Source organism: Schistocerca piceifrons, chromosome 2 (genome assembly GCF_021461385.2).
Source record: "Schistocerca piceifrons isolate TAMUIC-IGC-003096 chromosome 2, iqSchPice1.1, whole genome shotgun sequence".
In the NCBI taxonomy this organism is placed as follows: domain Eukaryota; kingdom Metazoa; phylum Arthropoda; class Insecta; order Orthoptera; family Acrididae; genus Schistocerca; species Schistocerca piceifrons.
The window spans coordinates 688,686,022-688,700,693 of NC_060139.1; the positions used below are offsets into that span (position 1 = coordinate 688,686,022).

General features: G+C 42.3%; 1 protein-coding gene across 1 annotated transcript in view; it reads right to left on the reverse strand.

Moving 5' to 3' along the window:
* Nucleotides 1–14,672, reverse strand: part of LOC124776582 (GTPase-activating protein skywalker) — a 299,487-nt gene that overhangs the window by 87,020 nt on the left and 197,795 nt on the right. The window contains exons 4-5 of the mRNA XM_047251633.1: nt 6,323–6,511; nt 661–785 (exon numbers count right to left, since the gene is read on the reverse strand). Coding sequence (XP_047107589.1) covers nt 661–785; nt 6,323–6,511 — 314 coding nt within the window. The remainder of the gene's footprint in view (nt 1–660; nt 786–6,322; nt 6,512–14,672) is intronic.

Below are 14,672 nucleotides of genomic sequence, written 5' to 3' on the forward strand. Positions count from 1 at the left end.
CAAGCCTTAACCCAAATGGTATTACTTTGGGCACAAAATGAGTTAAATTTAGTGCTATTGTATGTCTCCATGTATCACTCACCAATATGCTGCAGGTGACTGCTTGCCTTTCTATAAGGAATTACTATTATAACAACATTTTTTTCTTTTACTTAAGACTATTTGAGGTTCACATCAAAATGAAGGTATCATTAAATACTGCTTGTTAATATTTAGAGAGCACAATAACATAAAAGGATTGGTAAATATGCTGAACATTAAGGCAACAAAGTGCAACTTACACCCAGTTATCTAGCTGTACTGTGCAATCTTCACTTTCAAATTTAGCACATTCTGGCCAGTTTTTGAGAAAGAAGCCTGCAAAGCTGAATAAATCACTACACTACCTTTTTTAAAAAAGGGGGGGGGGATGTTGGTATCAAAAACATGAAAGTCCATTAAAATATGAAGATGCTTCAATAAATTTATGGTTGCAAACATTATGAATGATAATCATCCAGTTCAGCACTTTGTCTACAATTACTTGCACGAACTCTTTATTTCACATATTTAACCATTTACAAAATATCAGGGACATCTTACAACATTTCACTGCAGGAGACATAAGTGTATACAGGATTTTTTTTAAATCTGATATTTATAAATTTGCTTTCAACTTACCACATGTTTTTTTGTAATCTGCATGACTGTCCGCCAGGTTACTTCATACAACTGTTTAGTTTGCGTCATGAACATCTTGTTTTTTGAAGCAATAAGGCTGGTTATGCAGTTGTAACACTCTTCTTCTGCAAAAACAAAAATGAAAAAAATCAAACAAGGAAAGGGATGAAATCTTTGAAATGTCCATCAACTGGACAATTTTGGACCATATAAACAAAACACACTGGAAATTAAATGTGTAAAGTTACAAAAGTAACTGTTGTTGTTGTTGTTGTTGTTGTTGTGGTCTTCAGTCCTGAGACTGGTTTGATGCAGCTCTCCATGCTACTCTATCCTGTGCAAGCTTCTTCATTTCCCAGTACCTACTGCAACCTACATCCTTCTGAATCTGCCTAGTGTATTCATCTCTTGGTCTCCCTCTACGATTTTTACCCTCCACGCTGCCCTCCAGTACTAAATTGGTGATCCCTTGATGCCTCAGAACATGTCCTACCAACCGATCCCTTCTTCAAGTCAAGTTGAGCCACACACTTCTCTTCTCCCCAATCCTATTCAATGCCTCCTCATTAGTTATATGATCTACCCATCTAATCTTCAGCATTCTTCTGTAGCACCACATTTCGAAAGCTTCTATTCTCTTCTTGTCCAAACTATTTATCGTCCATGTTTCACTTCCATACATGGCTACACTACATACAAATACTTTCACAAATGACTTCCTGACACTCAAATCTATACTCGATGTTAACAAATTTCTCTTCTTCAGAAATGATTTCCTTGCCATTGCCAGTCTACATTTTATATCCTCTCTACTTCGACCATCATCAGTTATTTTGCTCCCCAAATAGCAAAACTCCTTTACTACTTTAAGCGTCTCATTTCCTAATCGAATTCCCTCAGCATCACCCGAGTTAACTCGACTACATTCCATTATCCTCGTTTTGCTTTTGTTGATGTTCATCTTATACCCTCCTTTCATGACACTGTCCATTCTGTTCAACCGCTCTTCCAAGTCCTTTTCTGTCTCTGACAGAATTACAATGTCATCGGCGAACCTCAAAGTTTTTATTTCTTCTCCATGGATCTTAATACCTACTCCGAATTTTTCTTTTGTTTCCTTCATTACTTGCTCAATATACAGATTGAATAACATCGGCGAAAGGCTACAACCCTGTCTCACTCCCTTCCCAACCACTGCTTCCCTTTCATGTCCCTCGACTCTTGTAACTGCCATCTGGTTTCTGTACAAATTGTAAATAGCCTTTCGCTCCCTGTATTTTACCCCTGCCACCTTCAGAATTTGAAAGAGAGTATTCCACTCAACACTATCAAAAGCTTTCTCCAAGTCTACAAACGCTAGAAACGTAGGTTTGCCTTTCCTTAATCTAGCTTCTAAGATAAGTCGTAGGGTCAGTATTGCCTCACGTGTTCCAATATTTCTACGGAATCCAAACTGATCTTCCCCGAGGTCGGCTTCTACCAGTTTTTCCATTCGTCTGTAAAGAATTCGCGTTAGTATTTTGCATCCGTGACTTATTAAACTGACTGTTCGGTAATTTTCACATCTGTCAGCACCTGCTTTCTTTGTGATTCGAATTATTATATTCTTCTTGAAGTCTGAGGGTATTTCGCCTGTCTCATACATCTTGCTCACCAGATGGTAGAGTTTTGTCAGGACTGGCTCTCCCAAGGCCATCAGTAGTTCTGATGGAATGTTGTCTACTCCCAGGGCCTTGTTTCGACTTAGGTCTTTCAGTGCTCTGTCAAACTCTTCACGCAGTATCGTAACTCCCATTTCATCGTCATCTACAACCTCTTCCATTTCCATAACATTGTCCTCAAGTACATTGCCCTTGTACAGACCCTCTATATACTCCTTCCACCTTTCTGCTTTCCCTTCTTTGCCTAGAACTGGGTTTCCAACTGAGCTCTTGATATTCATACAAGTGGTTCTCTTTTCACCAAAGGTCTCTTTAATTTTCCTGTAGGCAGTATCTATCTTACCCCTAGTGAGATAAGCCTCTAGCCATCCCTGCTTAGCCATTTTGCACTTCCTGTCGATCTCATTTATGAGACGTTTGTATTCCTTTTTGCCTGCTTCATTTACTGCATTTTTATATTTTCTCCTTTCATCAATTAAATTCAATATTTCTTCTGTTACCCAAGGATTTCTACTAGCCCTCGTATTTTTACCTACTTGACCCTCTGCTGCCTTCACTACTTCATCCCTCAGAGCTACCCATTCTTCTTCTACTGTATTTCTTTCCCCCATTCCTGTCAATTGTTCCCGTATGCTCTCCCTGAAACTCGGTAAAACCTCTGGTTTAGTCAGTTTATCCAGGTTCTATCTCCTTAAATTCCGACCTTTTAGCAGTTTCTTCAGTTTTAATCTACAGTTCATAACTAGTAACTGCCCCTGGAAATGCCTTACAATTTAAAACCTGGTTCCTAAATCTCTGTCTTACCATTACATAATCTATCTGTAACCTTTCAGTATCTCCAGGCTTCTTCCATGTATACAACCTTCTTTTATGATTCTTGAACCAAGTGTTAGCTATGATTAAGTTGTGCTCTGTGGAAAATTCTATCAGGCGGCTTCCTCTTTCATTTCTTAGCCCCAATCCATATTCACCTACTACGTTTCCTTCTCTCCGTTTTCCTACTACCGAATTCCAGTCACCCATGACAATTAAATTTTTGTCTCCCTTCACTATCGGAATAATTTCTTTTATCTCATCATATGTTTCATCAATTTCTTCATCATCTGCAGAGCTAGTTGGCATATAAACTTGTACTACTGTAGTAGGCGTGGGCTTCGTGTCTATCTTGGCCACAATAATGTGTTCACTATGCTGTTTGTAGTAGCTTACCCGCACTCCTATTTTTTTATTCATTATTAAAGTAACTCCTGCATTACCCCTATTTGATTTTGCATTTATAACCCTGTATTCGCCTGACCAAAAGTCTTGTTCCTCCTGCCACCAAACTTCACTAATTCCTACTATATCTAACTTCAACCTATCCATTTCCCTTTTTAAATTTTCTAACCTACCTGCTCAATTAAGGGATCTGACATTCCACGCTCCGATCCATAGAATGCCAGTTTTCTTTCTCCTGATAACGACGTCCTCTTGAGTAGTCCCCGCCCGGAGATCTGAATGGGGGACTGACTATTTTACCTCTGGAATATTTTACCGAAGAGGACGCCATCATCATTTAACCATACAGTAAAGCTGCATGCCCTCGGGAAAAATTATGGCTGTAGTTTCCCCTTGCTTTCAGCCGTTCGCAGTACCAGCACAGCAAGGCCGTTTTGGTTAGTGTTACAAGGCCAGATCAGTCAATCATCCAGACTGTTGCCCCTATAACTGCTTGTACATCTGACAGCAGAGAAAACGAAAATGGGGTGTTAACATATTTAATGTTTTATTTGTTGCAAAAGAAGTTTATCTTTGCAGTTGTTCTCCACTTACCTTACAGAAAGAATACTCAGGTAATCATTGATGATGATGAAGTCCCATACTCCATGACAGAACATAGAGGAACGATGTGGGAGACCCGCACTGCCGTACTAGGCAAGGTCCTAGTGGAGGTAGTTTGCCAATGTCTTCCTTCGAGGTAATCATTTGGCGGCTCAAAAGTGTACTTACTACAATCAAATAATTTCTGTCTTTATAAAGCGATCCTTCTCTCTGTGCTGCATTCTGGCACTTTCCATCATCATGGAAGTCTACATGGATTTCATCTGGTCCTACACGTCTTTGAAGTTACTGGATGCCTGATATAATAATTGACCTTTCCTTTCTGATAGCTCTATACAGTTCACGATAATCTGGTTTTGCAGTGAATCCTCGTTCAAACTAAGTGATCTAGTTCACAGCCAAGCCATCACAATGTCTAATAATTATGACCCAATTTCCATTGTGCCATAGGCACCAGAGCTGCTACATCCAGTGATAACACAGACATTAGCCTTCCTTCATTAGCAGCAATGTTCACTTGTGGAATAACAGAAAAGTTTATTGAATGGGATGTGTCCTCAAAGCAGAAGTTAACCCTATGAAATATCTAAATATGGTGCATCAATGTGGACAGTCATTTTGAAAGGGAAGGTATACTTCTCATGAAAGCTATGGATCTTTATTGGCCCTTGAGAAAAATATAGTGACCTCCCAATGAGTATCGCTTTTACAATGTTCTTAGCCTCAGTGCATATCTAAATAGATGCTCAAGCAGGTCTAAGCTTGTACACACACACACACACACACACACACACACACACACACACACACACACACACGCGCGCGCGAGCAGTTTCATTTGAGACAGTGAAGCTTGTCCTTTCGCCTTGATAATAGTGACTCCTCAAGCCTCCTAGAGCCATACTGATCCATGACCATGCAATCACCACTCACAATTCAAGGAAACTGGGTGGAGATGAGTCTTAGGCTTTACCACCCTGCTCAATGACACCCTAGGTACACTGCATATCGTGACTGTCAGGTGATCTAATGGGAAAAGAAACACCCTGGGAAGCCATGGAATGTTTCTTTAAGGGTGTACAATTTGTGAGTGAAAGAAGGAGCATAGCCTCATTTAACATACAGGTTGTTTGTGAAACGATTTAGACAAACATGGACCATGAGCATGTGTGTTTGGATGTCTTTGTGGTTGTATTTGTGAATGAGTGTACTTCTACTAGAGAAAGAGCAAGAGCTTGAATGCTAGTGTAAATAGTTTCCTGTTGCCATTTCTAAGCACCACACAACTATCATCTATAGGTGAGTGGTTGCCTATTCCATCCAGAAATTTCCAAGGTAATTAACAGATAATTGTTTACAGGACATCTACCAAACCAACAAAACATCAGAGAATGAACTCTTTAGTCATCCTGCTCTTTTCACCATTATCATATAGCTCTGCTATATCAAATGTTCATTAGCATAATTCTGTGTCCAATGATATTTGCAGCCAATAACCTTACTGCTGTGATTTATTTTCATTGTGTACTTTTCTTTCTCAGTGCAACAATTTTACCTTGAGCAAGAAATTGTCTGAAGCTAGCAGTGAAAATGATAAAGTTATTATGAGCCTGCAAAGGAACTAATACCGTACATAAACATATTTTGCACTGAAATGGACAACAGTTGCTGCAACTGCTATACTGTGTGCATGGATAAGGGTGAACCAACAACATTACCTGCTCCACACTCAACTGTTACTCCGATCTTCGTGTACAACTGCATATATTCAGTATAAATATTTCTGGAAATCTCTAAATCCAGTGATTTCTTCTCCACCTTTTAAGCACCTTACCTTCATTCAAAATTAATGACTCTGTATCTACAAAAAAAAAAAATTGCACTCTTCCCACCTTAACTTCTCCTTTTTCTTCTGATAATTACTGGTTCTCTTAAAAATCTAGAAACTCACAGTTTCTTATAATTTTTCTGTGATTTTTCCATCCCACTTTACTGAATGAAAAAGACTTAAAATCAGCTCAGGACAAACAAGCCACTACATGTCATCTGAGTACAAAAGTGTGGCCATTTCCTCTGATCTTTCATCCTAAACTCTCACTTACAGTATACACTACCTTTAAGTAATTACAGCATTCCTACTTCCTTTTAACATCCTAATGTTCTCCAAATGTTTCACTTACCAGTCATGAAGTGCAGCAAAATGGCAGTAACTGGATACAAAGCTGGGCTAAACGTAATATCTGGGCATGCATAGCCCACAACACACACAACTCTGTCCACAACACCGCGCCCTTTCCTTGTCAAATGGTATGCCATACAATGGCTACTGTCTACAAAAGTAGGCAGCAGTATAGGCCTGTCTGGGAGTTCTGCAACAATATATTTAGTACCACAGTTACTAAATACTGTAATGATACAATAAAAGCAACAACGAAGTTGCACAACAGAGAAACAAATTTAAAATTTATATTGTCACTAGCTGCAGAAACAGGTATTTTAATGGAGGAAACTTATTTCTTCCTGACACTTGTGTTAATGGCTATGAAAATATTAAGAATCAAAAAGTTCCCAAAATGCTTTCCTCCCAAGCCCATAGTGTTACACTCAAATCATAAATAAACTGATACTAGCAACAACTACATTAAAACAAAAACACATTCTGATGAGCAGAGCCTTCGATTTCACAAAACCTGACAAACTAATCAGAGCGTGACAGTACCACCGAAAAAGCATTTCATATACAGAGCACAATTCTTTTTCGTCACTGACCTTTGCACTGGTACCCCTGTCATGCTCATTTGAAGACTATCTGCCAGACCTTTGTGCTCATTCGAAGCTTCAGCTTGGTGAGTGCATCACATACGGCTGTTTAGTCACTCTTCAAGCTCCTGGAAGGAGATTATTTTGATGACAGGGGGGAAATGAGTGTCCTCTGTTGTCCTATGAGTGTACTTCTTATAGCAAATGCATGAAACTATACTACAGTAATTACCAGTAATGATGGGAGTGGGTTATGTTTATGAATAAAAGAGAATGTCAAAGCTAGACAACAAATAATATTTTATGAAGATCAGACCACAACACCATAATACAGACAATTTTAATTCAAACCAGGGATGTGTTCAATTAAACATTCAAGGAACTTTTTGATCCTTAACCCAAACAAGCAATTTTTTTTCCAAAACAAAATTGTATAATGTTAATGAGCCATGTGTACAAATAAAATGCTGAAAAATTTTGTTCCAAACAATAAAAGAGTATCTTCAGTGAACATCAATTTATGGAACACTTAATAGGTTCACATTTAGTTCACATTCAGAATCCACAGAGTCAAATATGACTATTGGCTTCCTAATCATATGACTTACATCTTTATTCTTTTTAAGTAATAAATCATGTCTTTAATGTATCTTCTTTTTTTAGAGAAATTTGGAGGAACATGTAAAGGTAAATATATTTGCAAGATACATTCACTGTCTGAAAGATGATCTCACTCGCATTACCGTGCTTTATTTGGTCAACTTGTTAAAGGACATGCAGATCTGTACCAAAAACCCCATGTTACAATGTACACGGAACAGACTGTACAGCTTATATTATCTAATAAATATTAATGAGAAACTCATTTCAAGAATAGAAGATAAAGGGATGTGATTCTATTTAGAATAAATTTTCAGGATTAAAAACAATGGGGTTCATACAAATTCATTTTCTAGTTATAAAACACAATTAAGCATTACTGCTTCACCTCTGAGGTCCACAAAGAAAGTTGGAGGGGGGGGGGGGGGGAGAGGTAATTTGTGTTTCTATTGTTCAGAGTTATAAGCGAAGATGTGGTATGTTGAAACATATTTTCCATATACAAGTTTCTAAGTAACATGCAAACTAAGCTACCAGCAAGTAAAATATCATAGCTGCAAACAAGAATTACTGCAGACATCACAAAATTTCAGAGGCAACAAAGAAAATAGTGACAGAAAAGCCAAATGAGTAATACAGGAAAATCTGACTTCTACTTCTCGACATCTTGACAAAATACTCTTCAAACATCAAATCAAACAGAATAATAAGGTTCAAAACAATTAGGGATAAACACAAATAAAACCCCTCAGTATTCCCAAAGAGACACTTAACTTAAAAAGACCTTTACTCAAATCTGAGCCATAACTGGCTGTTGTAATAAATTCACATATAGCAGTGCTGAAGTAGACCATAAACTACAAAATCGCAAATTGACAGTCCAACAAAAGGAATATTCACAAAATGGCAAAAAATTAATTTAATGGCATATTTTAACCACATTTCTGTAACTACATGAAATGGACACCAATAGGCGAGGTACAAAGAACTTAATGAATGTTGGTTGGATGGTTGGTTTAAAAGAGAGGAGAAGGGACCAAACTACCAGGTCATTGGTCCCTTGTTCCTAATAAAACAATGCCAAAAGTGTGAGAACAAAACAGACGAGACATATAACACAAAATGGAAAGACAGGAAAAACCACAAGAACGAAGGAAAGGCAATGAACACTAAAAGGAAAAACAGAAGACAAGAAAACAACAGAGAGATGCTAGAAAAAGAAGAGAGTAAAGCAAGAAATCAGATTACAGCGGCTGGCCGACCACAAGAATAAAAAGGAAAGGCCATCCACTCTGCAACATAATAAAACCTCCCCCCTAAAAGCACTAGGGTGGAGGACACAGGGGGACAAAGGAGATGTGCTAAGACTTAGGTCAAATGATAAAACCCACCCTCATGAATAAAATGCAAAACTAAATCAGCCAATGAGGTGTTGTCAGTTAAAATGAGCGGTAACGAGTCTGGTAACCCAAGACTTTGTAGCTGGACAGTCAAAGTGGGACAGTGCACCAGAATATGGGCCACTGTAAACCGGGCACCGCACGCACACAGAGGTGGGCCTTCACGGCACAGGAGGTAACTGTGGGTCACCCAAGCATGCCCAATGCGGAGCCGGCAAAGGACAACTGAATCCCTGTGAGAGCCCTGCATGGAAGACTTCCTCACATTTGTACTCTCCTTAATGACACGCAGTTTGTTGTGCGTACTGTTATGTCATTCCATCTCCCAAACCCGAAAAACCCTGCGGCTTAAGTCAGAACGCAGGTCAGGTTCAGAGACGCCTATCTCCAGAAGCGGTTTCCGCATAGCCTGTTTGGCCAGCCTGTCAGCAGGTTCATTACTTGGGATGCTGACGTGTACTGGGGTCCTCACAAACACCACTGAATGACGGGACCGGTCCAGGGCATAGATGGACTCCTGGATGGACAGCACCAAAGGATGACAAGGGTAGCACTGGCCGATAGCTTGTAGGCTGCTCAAGGAGTCAGTACACAGAATGAACCATTCCTTGGGGCCTGAATGGATATAGTGAAGTGCATGAGATATGGCCACCAGCTCTGCAGTGAATACACTGCAGCCCTCAGGCAAGGAGTGCTGTTCAATATGGCCTCTGTGGACAAAGGTGTAGCCAACATTACCATCAGCCATTGAGCCATCGGTGTAAACCACCTCAGATAACCAGAACACTTCAAGAACCGAGAGAAAGCGACAGCTGAGAACCGCAAGGTTAACTGAGTCCTTACAGCCACGCGAAAGGTCCAGGCGAAGCTTCAGCCTACAGCTACACCACGGAGGGGAACGTGAATGGACCTCGAGAAGAGGTGGTACAGGCAAGGACTCCAGTTCAGACAGAAGTGATCGCACACGAACCGCAATCGTTAGCCCTGGCCCTAGCCGCCTATGCAGGAGGTGAACTGCCGTGCTTGGAAAAAGAAGACTGTAATTAGGATGTTCAGGAGAGCTATAAATGTGTGCAACGTAACTGGCAAGCAGTTGTGCACGTCTGAGGGACTCCAGCCTCCACCAGTACGCCTGTCACCGGACTCATCCAAAAAGCTCCTGTCACTAGTCAAACTCCGCAATGGTGGAATGGGTCGAGCAAATGCAATGCTGAAGGCGCAGCCAAACTATAAATAACAGTCCCATAGTCAAGGCGGAATTGAACAAGAGCTCTGTAGAGCTGCAGCAGCACGGAGCAATCTGCAACCTAGTTGGTGTTGCTCAGGCAGCGGAGGGCATTGAAGTGCTGTGAACACTTCCGTTTAAGCTGACGAAGATGAGGAAGTCAAACTGGCATCAAAAACCAGACCTAACAATCGATATGTCTCCACTACAGTGTGTGGATTGTCAATAAGGTAAAGTGCTGGTTCCGGATGAATGGTACGACGCGGACAGAAATGCATGACACACATCTTCATGGCAGAAAACTGAAAGCCATGGGCTGGACCCCATGACTGCGCCTTGTGGATGGCTCCCTGTGGGCGATGCTCAGCAACACCAGTACTGGAGCAGCCGTACAAAATGCTGAAGTCTTCTGCATAGAGAGAAGGTGAGACGGAGGGCCCAACAGCTGCTGCTAGAACGTTAACGGCCACTAAAAATTGAGAGACACTCAATACAGAGCCCTGCGGGACTCCATTCTCCTGGATATGGATGTAATTATGGGAGGTACCAACTTGGACACAGAAAGTACGGAGAGACAGGAAGTTTTGGACAAAAATTGGGAGTGGGCCCCGGGGACCCCACTCATACAATGTGGCAAGGATATGATGTCGCCAGGTCATGTTGTATGCTGTATGTAAGTCAAAAAAGGCGGCACCAGGTGTTGGCATCTGGAAAAGGCTGTTCGGATGGCAGACTCGAGGGACACAAGATTATCAGTGGTAGAGCGACCCCAGCGGGGGAGCCAGTAGGCCACGTGACTCCAGGACCCAACCCAACTGCTGCACACCATACGTTCCAGCAACTTACAAAGAACATTGGTGAGGCTGATGGGCTGACAGTTATCCACATCAAGTGGGTTTTCATCAGGTTTGAGCACTGGAATGATGGTGCTCTCCCGCCATTGCAATGGAAAGATGCCAACACGCCAGATCCGGCTGAAGATGACAAGGATAGTAGTCAGATGAGAGATGTTTAATAATCTGGCTGTGGATGCGATCAGGCCCAGGAGCTGTGTCGGGGAAATGTGCAAGGGCACTGAGGAGCATCCACTCTGTAATTGGGGCGTTATAGGATTCACTGTGGCATGTAGTGAATGAGAGGACTTTTCCTTCCAGCAACACCTGTTGGGGTCTGATACCCGTAAATATGTGATCTTTGCCCAGACCTGAGAGGGTGACATATGGCACCCAATGGTCAAGACGTATCTCTCGCAACACTCCTGCTTCCGTCATTTGATAAGTTGGCGAACGCGGGCATGGAGCCATTTAAAGGCTATGAGGTGTTCCAGGGAAGGGTGCTGCTTATGCCGCTGTAGAGCTCGCCGACACTTTGTAATTGCTTCAGCGACTTCCGACGACCACCAAGGGACTGCCTTATGCTGGGGGCACCCTAAAGAGCAAGGGATCACGTTTTCTGCTGCAGAAACAATTGATGTAGTCACCTGCTCAACCATTACATCGATGTTGCCATGTGGACGAGATTCAGCAGTGAAAGCAGCGGTGAAAGTTTCCCAGTCCGCCTTGTTTGAAGCCCATCTGGGCAGGTGACCATGGGCCTGACGTTTGGGCAGTGACAAGAAGATGGGGAAGTGCTCACTAACAGACAGGTCATGATGTGCTCTCCAGTGGATAGATGGGAGAAGTCCTGGGCTGCAAATTGATAAAACAATGACCGAGTAACTACCTCAAGCCACACTGAAATGTGTGGCGGCCGCAATTTTTAAGAGGCAGAGGTCGAACTGAGACAGTAAAGTTCTGACATCTCTGCCTTGGCCAGTGAGCACGGTGCATCCCCACAACGGGTTATGGGCGTTAAAATCTCCCAAAAGTAGGAATGCTTTAGGGAGTTGATCAATCAGTGCAGCTAATACATTCAGGGGTAATGCACCATCTGGAGGAAGATATACATTGCAGACAGCTATTTTGTGTGTCGTCCTTATTCTGACAGCCACAGCTTCAAGAGGGGGTTTGAAAGGATACAGTGTCAATACAGACTGAGTTTAGGACATAAACGCAGACCACCTGACACTCGATTATAGTCGCTACGGTTCCTGTATTATCCCTTATACCCGTGGAGGGCAGGGGACCACATTGCCGGGAACCAGGTTTCCTGGAGGGCAATGCAGAGAGCAGGTGTAAAGCTTAACAGTTGCTGTAGCTCAGCTAGGCGGTGGAAAAAACTGCCGCAATTCCACTGGAGGATGATTTCATCGTGAGCCTGGGAAGGCATGGAACATTCAATGGCATTTTATGCCTCAGGGTCACCTGATGCCACCAACTTTTTGCCTGAGCAGTCTATATCCATTGTGTCTGAGGGTATGGCGAGATCTAGGTCCTCAGTGGGCGCCAGAATCTCCACCCCCTCCTCAGACGCAGAGCTTGTAGGTAGCAGTGATGTGGGTGCACAACAATTTTCTTGATCTTAGGGGTCTTCTCTTTGGATTTCTTTCACTGTTCCTTGGGTTTCCCTGGCTGGGAGACTTCACTCGCTCAGTTTCCGAGACTGAGATGAGGGCGAAGCTCTACGACCAGCTGTTTCTGAGCTCTTCAGCCACTGGGTGTGTGTCATCTTTCCCATTAGCAGAAACCTGGGAAGAAAGTGACCCAAAGGACCCCTTCCTAGCAAGAGAAGCCAATGAAGACTTATGCTTCTCTGGCTTAGAAGTGGGGACCGATGTCCCTGATGGTTGGGGGGGAGGTGTTGCTCCCAAAATAGGTGGTGCGGGAGCAAAAGGGAGGAAGTGCCCTCCATCATCAAGGGGGCAGGTGTAGCCTTCTGTCTCTGAGAGGTGACTGGGGTTGGCGGAACTGATGGTGCCAGAACTGTTGCAGTGGCGGCTCGAGACGATGTCATAATTACAGGATGCAGGCGTTCAACTTCTCCCTTAGCCTCAGTGTAAGTTAGTCGGTCCAGGGGCTTGTACTCCATGATTTTCTTTTCTTTATGGAGAATCCTGCAGTCTGGCGAGCAAGGCAAATGGTGCTCTCAGCAGTTGATACAGACAGAAGGCAGGACACATGGAGTATTGGGATGTGATGGGCATCTGCAATCGCGACATGTGACACTGGAAGTACAGCAGGAAGACATATGGCCGAACTTCCAGCACTTAAAGCACTGCAACGAGGGAGGGATATAGGGCTTTACATCACTGTGGTAGACCATCACCTTGACCTTCTTGGGCAATGTATCACCTTCAAAGGCCAAGATGAAGGCACAGGTGGCAACCTGACTATCATTCAAACCCCGGTGGACACGCTGGACAAAATGTACACCTCGGTGCTCTAAAGTGGCGCACAGCTCGTTATCAGATTGCAAAAGAAGGTTCCTCTGAAATATGATACCCTGGACCATATTTAAGCTCTTATCGGGCGTGATGGTTACAGAAACATCCCCCAGCTTGTCACAAGCCAGTAACATTCATGACTGGGCAGAGGATGCTTTTTGATCAAGACTGACCCAGATCTCATTTTGGACAATCCCTCTACCTCCCCAAACTCGACCTCTAAATACTCAACGAAAAACTGAGGCTTCATCATCATGAAAGATCCACATCAGCTCTCGAACATACAGGGTAGTGGGGTGAATAAGATCTGCTGCCATCCTTAGCCTGACATTTCTCCCTTCCCCAACTGGCTGCTCTTCAGAAAAAATTTGAAGAATGGAGGTCAAACCCTCACATAAAGGCCGAAACGGGTGCAACTCCTTTTAGTCGCCTCTTACGACAGGCAGGAATACCCCGGGCCTATTATTACCCCCGGACTCACAGAGGGGACTTAATAAAGGTGAGTATTCACTATAAAGAGGAGTTTTAAGTAGGCATATATGTGATCTTAAGTATAAAAGAATGTTTGTTAGCCTGTCTAAACTAAAACAACAGAAATATTGCACATTTGGGTTTCTGAAGCTACAACAGTAGTTGAGAAAACCACATTCATATACTTCCATTAATATTTCAAATAATTTTGTGTGAAGTTAATAAGTCAAAAATTGTGAAAGATGCTTTTTGCCAATATGTGTATGGGGGGTGGGGGGGGGGGGGGTGGCAGCTTGTATACGGAGGCACTAGAAGAGCAGGGATTTGTGGGCAAGTGCTGCCAAAACAAAAAATGGAAGACAAATTCCTGTTAATAATTACTTCATCTTTTGCCTACACAAATGAGTGGCTAAGTCGCACATTGAGCCACATACATAATTCTTCTGCAAATGTGCGTGTTGAAAGAACTGTGCATGTTTCAGCAACTGAATCTGAGAGCAATAATGTAACAACAACGATGTGTAAGGTAAGCACAACTTTTAGAAGTTGTGTGTTGTACAAAGCACAGAAGCTTTGCATACTTACAAAAATTAGAATAAAACAAATATGATATTTTCAACAGGTTGATACCACTGTTATTAGAGCTGGAATTCCAGCACAGTTGAACATGGATGGGTAGCACAAACAATCAGCCATGCTCTTATGAAATGAAACATATCAGATTTTACACGAGATTGTCAAAATGAGAGAGA